Below are 9,191 nucleotides of genomic sequence, written 5' to 3'. Positions count from 1 at the left end.
ATCACAAATTCTTTATTGTTTGAGGAATTAAGTAACAAAGCTATTTTTTTCACCAGAAAATGATGAAAGGAATGATTTTCCCAGTACAAGACCTGGCCTTTCCTTCCTTTCTGCTTTCCTTCCTCGCTTTCTTCCTTCCTTCCTTTTCTGCACCCTTTTGCTCTCTCTCTCTCTTCTCTCTCTCTTCCTCCCCTTCCTCCTGTATTTTCTTCTTCTCCTTTCCCTCTTTTTCCTCCTTCTTCTTTCTGTAGGGCTTTCTGTACTTGTTTCTTCAGTAGTTGCCTTTGCCCGGGCACTTTGAATGTGTGTTTCTTTATTTTTTTTTAATATTTTATTTAATTAATTGCACCAGGCCCTAGTTGCCATATGTGGGATCTAGTTCCCTGACCAGGAAACGAATGTGGGCCCTCTGCACTGAGAGGGTGAAGTCTTAGCCACTGGACCACGAGGGAAGTCCCTGAATATTTAATTTTCTAAATGGAAGTTTCATGGTAAATGCAGATACTCTTCTTTTTCTATTCCTGTTATAAAAGGGAAAGACTACTGCCTTTAGGTCCGGATGATACTGGTGAGCCACAGTCTTTGTGGGAAAGAGAGTTTGGGTTTGAGAATCAAGGGCATGTGGCTTTCCTCATAGTGTCCCTTTGTCCTTGTCATGAATTATGCACATTTATGACAGGGGCTCCCCTGGCAACTCAGACAGTACAGAATCTGCCTGAGTTGTAGGAGACCTGGGTTCAATCCCTGGGTCAGGAAGATCCCCTGGAGAAGGGAATGGCAACCCACTCCAGTATTCTTGCCTGGAAAATCCAATGGACAGAGGAGCCTAGTGGGCTACAGCCTATGGGGTCACAAAGAGTCAGACACGACTGAGCCATTGACACTTTCATTGTGTGACAGTTTAGGGGTTATTATGTGTCCTGAAGATAGGGCTCAACCCACTGATGTGTGTGGAGTCAAGCTTGGATCTTGGTCTCATTTCTTTTTGCCCAGTGAGCTGACTGGTTGCAGGCGATGGAAACAGGGAGTTTCTGGACTTCGTGACCTCTTCTAGGACAAAGTAGGGGCTGGGTGCCAGCCTGGGTGAGTTGGGTTTCGAGACTCAGCACTGTGACCTTGGACAGGGGATTCCAAGGGCTTGTCTCGGGCTATAGTTACTCTCTCCCCAAAGCAGCAGACAAGCTCCAAGAATCTCTAGGGACCCATCGTTTTTTTTGACTGAGCAAGAACCATCTATTAAGAATGCCTGAAAATGTAGACCAATTTGTATTAAACTGTATGACCTTGCCAATATCCGACAATTTTTAACCTCTATAAATGGCAACTTCAAATGGTTCAACAGGATGTAAATAATAGTGGCCTCTCCATTCCTTCCTAAGGTGAATGCCTATTATGATATTCAACTTAGAGGAGGAAAAACTGTTTATACTAAATGTGGTCAACGTCTATCAGTTAAATAGTTATTCTGGATATCAGAAATGTTAATCTGTTTGTTTCAGCAGAATGTCCATCAATGAAACAGCTTTCACACACCATGATTTGGTTTTTGCCTGTGGGTATGGGATGAGTTGCCCAGCCATGTCTCATGAAACAGCGTCTAAATAGTGAATCCTCCTTGGCCTTGACTTTTTCAGTCTGGCCAGGGGTCAGCACTGAGGCATTTTATCCCCAGAGGCCCTTTTCAGCTCTGTGCTTAAAAAGCACCTCCTGATCTGCTTATCAATGGCCTCTGTCCATATAAAAGAGCTGAACAAATAATCAGCAGTATTAGCTCTAAGAGGCCGGTCAGTGCAGCTTTGTCCACACCCAGAAACAAAGCCAACTCCAGGGGAACTCTGAACTCCGAACTCCTTCATCTCAAAGCTACTTTGTAGCAAAGATTCTTGGTTGGGTTTCAGGGGCCCAGGAGTCCCCCAAAAGTGAATGTAGAGCTTTGTGTCTGCATACATATACTTTTCTGGGGAAAAATAGTCATATTTTTCAATTTTGTTTTTCAAGGAATCTGGGGACCCTCCCTACCCCTCCCCTCCCACAAATAATTTAAGAATCACTATTGTAGTTTCATGTTGAAATCTGCAGAACACAGGTGAATGAATGAGTAATAAAAGTCTGCTCCTCACCAACCCCGGGCTTTCCTAGGGGCTCACATGATAAAGAATCTGCCTCCAATGCAGGAGACCTGGATTCAATCCCTGGTTGGGAAGATTCCCTGGAGAAGGGCATAGCAACCCCCTGCAGTATTCTTGTCTGGAGAATCCCACAGGCAGTGGAGCCTGGCGGGCTACAGTCCATGGAGTCACAAAGAGTTGGACATGATTGACTTTCACTTCACCCAACAACCCCTGTGCAGGCCCAGGGATTCAAAGATGCATAAAATGATCCCTGCCCTCCAGCAGCTCCATTCTCTTGTCTTTTGAAACCAAAGGATTTATTCTCTAAACATCAGTTTCCTCATTTGTAAAACAGATTCAATTCAGTTCAGTTGCTTAGCCATGTCTGACACTTTGCAACCCCATGGACTGCAGCATGCCAGGCTTCCCTGTCCATCACCAACTCCCGGAGTTTACCCAAACTCATCTCCATCAAGTCGGTGATGCCATCCAACCATCTCATCCTCTGTTGACCCCTTCTCCTTCTGCCCTCAATCTTTCCCAGCATCAGGGTCTTTTCCAATGAGTCAGCCCTTCGCATCAGGTGGCTAAAGTATTGGAGTTTCAGCTTCAACATCAGTCCTTCCAATGAACACCCAGGACTGATTTCCTTTAGGATGGACTGGTTGGATCTCTTTGCAGTCCAAGGGACTCTCAAGAGTCTTCTCCAACACCACAGTTCAAAAGCATCAGTTCTTCAGCACTCAGCTTTCTTTATAGTCCAACTCTTACATCCATACATGACTACTGGAAAAACCATAGCCTTGACTAGATGGACCTTTGTTGGCAAAGTAATTTCTCTGCTTTATAATATGCTGTCTAGGTTGGTTATAACTTTTCTTCTGAGGAACAAGCATCTTTTAATTTCATGGCTGCAGTCACCATCTGCAGTGATTTTGGAGCCCCCAAAAATAAAGTCTGTCACTGTTTCCCCATCTGTTTGCCATGAAGTGATGGGACTGGATGCCATAATCTTAGTTTTCTGAATGTTGAGCTTTAAGCCAACTTTTTCACTCTCTTCTTTCACTTTCATCAAGATGCTCTTTAGTTCTTCTTCACTTTCTGCCATAAGGGTGGTGTCATATGTGTATCTGAGGTTATTGATATTTCTCCCAGAAATCTTGATTCCAGCTGTGCTTCATCCAGTCCAGCATTTCTCATGATGTACTCTGCATATAAGTTAAATAAGCAGGTGACAATATACAGCCTTGATGTACTCCTTTCCTGATTTGGAACCAGTCTGTTGTTCCATGTCCAGTTCTAACTGTTGCTTCTTGACCTGCATACAGATTTTTCAGGAGGCAGTTCAGGTGGTCTAGTATTCCCACCTCTTGAAGAATTTCCCACAGTTTGTTGTGATCTACACAGTCAAAGGCTTTGGCATAGTCAGTAAAGCAGAAGTAGACATTTTTCTGGAACTCTCTTGCTTTTTCTGTGTTCCAACAGATGTTGGCAATTTGATCTCTGGTTCTTCTGCCTTTTCTAAATACAGCTTGAACATCTGGAAGTTTTTGGTTCATGTACTGTGAAAGCCTGGTTTGGAGAATTCTGAGCATTACTTTGCTAGTGTGTGAGATGAGTGCAATTGTGTGGTAGTTTGAGCATTCTTTGTCATTGCCTTTCTTTGGGATTGGAATGAAAACTGACTTTTCCAGTCCTGTGGCCATTGCTGAGTTTTCCAAATTTGCTGACATATTGAGTGCAGCACTTTCACAGCATCATCTTTTAGGATTTGAAATAGCTCAACTGGAATTTCATCACCTCCACTAGCTTTGTTTGTAGTGATGCTTCCTAAGGCCCACTTGACTTCGAATTTCAGGATGTCTGGCTCTAAGTGAGTGATCACACCATCATGATTATCTGGGTTGTGAGGATATTTTTTTTTTTTCTAGTTCTGTGTATTCTTGCCACCTCTTCTTAATGTCTTATGCTTCTGTTAGGTCCATACCATTTTTGTCCTTTATTGAGCCCATCTTTGCATGAAATGTTCCCTTGATATCTCTAATTGTCTTGATGAGATCTCTAGTCTCTCCCATTCTATTGTTTTCCTCTGTTTCTTTGCATTGATCACTGAGGAAGGCTTTCTTATCTCTCCTTGCTATTCTTTGGATCTCTGCATTTAAATGGGTATATCTTTCCTTTTCTCCTTTGCCTTTCAATTCTCTTCTTTTTATAGCTATTTGTAAGGCCTCCTCAGACAACCATTTTGCTTTTTTGCATTTCTTTTCTTGGGGATGGTCTTGATCACTGCCTCCTGGAGAAGGAGGTAATTGTCTACATTTAAGAGAGGTTTTGATCATCCTGTGAATAGCACACAATGAACAGGAAATTGAAACTAAGCAAGCAAGCAAACATGACCAGGAGCTTAGGGAAATGCTTGTGTTGGGGTGACTACTGACCTAGGTTCCTGAAACTACAAGAGCAAACCACCTTTTTACCATGTGTGAATCTTGGGCTTTCCTGGTGGTCCAGTGGTTAAGAATCCATCTTGCAATGCAAGGGACACCGGTTCAATCCCTGGTCTGGGAAGATCCCACATGCTGTGGAGCAACTAAACCACAACTTACTGAGCCAGCAGTCTAGAGCCCACAAGGTGAAACCACCGAGCCCATATGCTGCAACGATTGAAGCCCATTCACCTCGAGCCCATGCTCTGCAACAAGAGAAGCCACCGCAGTAGAAGCTTGAGCATTGCACCGAAGAGTAGCCCCCACTCACCACAACTAGAGAAAGTCTGCATGTAGCCAAAAGACCCACCACAGCCCCAAACTAAATACATCTTAGAAAAATAAAATAAAATAAAATGTGTGAATAAAATGTGTCCCAGCTCCCTCCTGTAGTGGAGCTGTATTTCTTCCTTCCTCTGCAGTGATCCTCCCCTCAAGATTCAAAGTGCCCCATCCTCATTCCCTTGAGGCACCCCATCCTGGATGGCCTTGCTAAACATCAAAACACGCCTCTCCTGTGACCACTATGTTCCCTCGGAGCCCTGAAGGAACAGGGGGCTAATGACTGAACTCTTCTTATGAGTCAGGCTCTGGCCTGGAGTGTTCATAGGTGGTGAAGAACTTAGGAGTTGCTTTGATGAAAACATTCACAGAACAGTGTTGGCAGTGAGCGTGACTGACATTACCGTCCCTTCCATGTGACACTGGGACTCTACTGCCTCCGCCTGGAGGAGACAGGAATTACAGGCACAGAGACACAGCCCACAAAGGAGACTCATGGAAGGCGGGTAGGCCAAGGAGCTCAGTGCTTGGAGGAGCTTGTAATGTGACCACCTCTCTGGGGGAACCCCGATCCTACGTGGGCCTCCAAGGTGGGCCTCAGGTGGTCCAGGGCATGCTGGAGCCACTTCACAGAACAGCACTTCAATGAACAGAGACAACTTGAATAGTTCTCATCTCAACAACAACAACAACAACAAAACCACAAAAAACACAACAAAACATGAAGGGGATCCAGTTCTCTGCCCAGAAGAGGTCCCTTCTTCCCCTTCTCAGTTGCCTCCTACTCCACAGTCGCTCAGGGTCTTCTCCCAGACTAAACTTCCCGCATCACCCACCAACCAGCCTTTTTATTTCGTAAACTTAGCTCTTCTGGGATTTTTGTTTGTTTTGCTGGTTTTTTTCCCCCCGTTGTCTCTATGTTCCAACCATTTTTCTACTTGACTTAACCAGAGGAAACCGAATTCTCTCTAGCGGGTGTGGCAGGGGGATGTATACACTGGGAAATCAGTTTTCTTTATTGGCTGAAGCTGTGGGAAAGGGCTGGAAGGACCAGAGGGTGAGAACTCTGGTGGGTGAAGCAGTCGGGCTCCATCACATTTGTGAGGTGAGCCCCAGAGAATACGGGAAGGGCTGGTTGTCTGATGATGCATGAGACACATGTGAGGTCCCCCCGATGAGTAGACCTGGACTCTTAAAGGTGGAAGAAGCCAGTGGTGATGATGTCTTGAGTCTGGTTAAAGTCAGTTCAGCTACACTCTTAAACAGTGAACTGCTATTTTAAGGAGGACAAGCATACCTCTGTCACATTGCTTGGAAAATGTGCTTGGCAAGTTGTTGTTCAGTCACTCAGTTGTGTCCAACTCTTTGGGACCCCACAGACTGTGCATGACGAGTACTTCAGGGCAATCTTACATCTTTGTTAAATTTCTTTTTGACCCTCTCTGTTCACACCTGTTACAATGCTTTGCACCTCGCACGCTCCTTTGTTTCCATCTCTCCCACAACACTGAGGTTCCACAGGTAGAATTCTCATATTCGCTGTTGCTGCATTTCCAATGCTGGCACATACCTGGCACATTCATTTACTCATCAAACATCCATTGTGTGCCCAGTGTGTGCCAGACTCTGTGCCAATGTTTGCTAAACGAGGGTAGACAGAGGCGTGGTGACTGATGGGAAACATGAGACCACAAGCCAATAATTACACACATACAAAATGACATATACACATAATTACCACATATTGGAGAGAGTGCTTTGAAGAAAAGTAAAAAGACACTGGGCTTACCTGGTGGCTCAGTGGTAAAGAACTCATCTGCTAATGCAGGAGATGGGGGTTCGATACCTAGGTTGGGAAGATCCCCTGGAGAAGGAAGTGGTAACCCACTCCAGTATTCTTCCCTGGAGAATCCCAAGGACAGAGGAGCCGGGCAGTTTCCATAGAGTCGCAAAAGAGTTGGACATGACTTAGCAACTAAAACAACAACCAAACAACACAAAAAAAGACACTATTGGAGAGAACTGGGGGAGGGGAGAATGGCTGAGAGCAGGACCAGGGATATTTTCTCAGAAGCAGCAGCTAAGCTGGGCCCCAGAGGTCGAGGGGGTAGCAGAGGGAAGAGAAGGGGAAAAGTATTCCAGGCTGAGGGAATAGAATGTGCAAATGTCCTGATGCAGAAGAATGTTTACTGACATGGAGGAAGGCAGGCCAGGCCAGTAAGACCAGTTGCCATAAGGGAAGAATAATTGGGGATGTGGTTAGGGGCTGGCCTGGCCAGGCCAGGAAGGAGGATTTTACTTGGAGAACAACAGGAAGGTATTGCGTGTTTTCAAAACAAGGGAACGATATGCTCCCATTTCCCTCTTAAAAAGAGCCCATTGACTGGGCAGAGATAGGCAGATGTGACCCCGGGGAGGCGGTTTTAGGGAGGGTTGTATTGTACTGCACTGTGTCCGCCAGGTGAGAGACGCTGGTGGCCAGGCAGTGGGAACAAGGATGGAGTTGCGAAATATGAGTAATCTCTCACGTTCCTTTGTATCACTTACTGAAAGTGCTTCGTTCAAATACAGAAGGACATACTCATACCTTAGGGATACCTGGAATAAATCACAGCCTACACATAGGAAACGGAGAGCATCACAATGTCTGTCCACGGCCCTTGCAGACTTCTGCCCCATAATTCCCTAAGAACACAGAACATACATCATCATTGCTCCCTTCAGCTGATGTCTGTGGAATATCTATTATGAATAAGGCATTGTGCTAGCTATTGTGAGGTGACCCGTCTATTTAGAAACAAAGTAATGGATGAAGGGTAATCGATGAAAATTTTGAAGGTAAGAAAAATATAAGGAAGAAAAAATCTGAGTATACCAGCCATGTTAACACTTTAAGCTTATTTATTTCCAGGCTTTTTTCATTTTCTTCTACATATATTATTTATTTATGTATGCAAATTGGGATCATAATACATATAGTTTTATATGCTCTGTAACTATTATGTGCTTATGTTACTTTTATTATAAGATACTGTGCATGAAAAACTGTTGCATAAAACATGCAAAATTTAAAGAATAATAAAATATGCACTTAATCACCAGCCAGGTAAAGAAGAAATAATATTACTCCCCCCACCTAACCTTGTCTGGCCCTCCCTCCATTCCTTAAGGCAGCCAAATAGAGAAAGAATTCATTTTCTTAAACTTGTTCACCTATTTTATTTAAATTGCAGCAGGACGGAAATATGCCAACTCTATCCAATCTGACACAGACACTGGAATATGTCTTCAAAAAGATTTTTATCACTTACATGGAAAACTGGCGCAGGAACACAACGGTTGAGCAAGAGGCCCTGCAAGCCAAGGTTGATGCTGAGAACTTCTACTATGTCATCTTGTACCTTATGGTGATGATCGGAATGTTCTCTTTCATCATTGTAGCCATCCTGGTGAGCACGGTGAAATCCAAGAGACGAGAGCACTCCAATGACCCATACCACCAGTACATCGTGGAGGACTGGCAAGGGAAGTACAGAAGTCAAATTGTGAACCTAGAAGAACCAAGGGCCACCATCCATGAGAACACAGGTGCAGCGGCGCTCACGATGTCTCCTTAATCAGAGGTGGAGGCATGGAGTCAACATCTGATATGCAAATAGGAAGAGATGCTGGTTCCATGGAGTCAATCCAAGTTGTCATGCTTTGAAGACACTAAGTTCCTCACTCTGTGTTGAGAATTTTCATTGAGATCCCGTAGCTGATCAGCTAAGAGGACATTTCAATCTCATGCTTCACGTTTGCTCTGTGGAGCAATAATTTATGTTGAAGACCTCTTTTCCTTTCTGTGCAATGTCAGTGTCATTTTAATCAATGTCAGTAGTGAAAATAAAACCAAATTTGAAGTAATGTGCCTGGGCAGTGGCAGTGGGGATAGAAAGGAGAAATTAACAAAGCATTGAATAGTCTCCCTTGTGAAACATTATTCTGTATGTTTGACTGACTCAGTTTATAAGTAACCAAGGTGTATTATTCTGAAATGGAGGTTCAAAAATCTATCACTTGCTCACTAGATTGAAGTAGGAGCATTTATTTATTAATTCATGAATATAGAGTCTGAAGTGACAAATGAACAGAACCACAGGTTTCCTTTATGTGTATTGTTTCCTTGGCATTGAGCTTATTTGGAAGTCGGAAGACAGAACCAACATTTCATAAGGGCAGAGTCCACACCAAATAGATAGAATCTTTAGGAACTACCTGGTATAACAGAAACATATTTTTAATTAACATTTTAAATTTTACAGAAGACTAA

The 9,191-nt window shown here is 43.8% G+C and overlaps 1 protein-coding gene across 1 annotated transcript; it reads left to right on the top strand.

Annotated features, from left to right (window-relative positions):
- The first annotated feature begins 977 nt into the window (after positions 1-977).
- On the top strand, positions 978-8,785 carry KCNE2 (potassium voltage-gated channel subfamily E regulatory subunit 2). Its single transcript, NM_001077084.2, has 2 exons — positions 978-1,083; positions 8,113-8,785. The coding sequence occupies exon 2, from the start codon at positions 8,125-8,127 to the stop codon at positions 8,494-8,496; it is 372 nt and encodes a 123-aa protein (NP_001070552.1). The 5' UTR covers positions 978-1,083; positions 8,113-8,124; the 3' UTR covers positions 8,497-8,785.
- Positions 8,786-9,191: the final 406 nt, after the last annotated feature.

The sequence above is a fragment of the Bos taurus genome, chromosome 1 (genome assembly GCF_002263795.3).
Source record: "Bos taurus isolate L1 Dominette 01449 registration number 42190680 breed Hereford chromosome 1, ARS-UCD2.0, whole genome shotgun sequence".
Lineage (NCBI taxonomy): Eukaryota > Metazoa > Chordata > Mammalia > Artiodactyla > Bovidae > Bos > Bos taurus.
The sequence above is the reverse complement of the archived record's forward strand: the minus strand, read 5'-3'. Positions and strand labels throughout refer to the sequence as shown.

Excerpts from the sequence above, each read along its gene's own strand:
- KCNE2 (NM_001077084.2), top strand. The coding sequence starts at position 8,125 with ATGCCAACTCTATCCAATCTGACACAGACACTGGAATATGTCTTCAAA.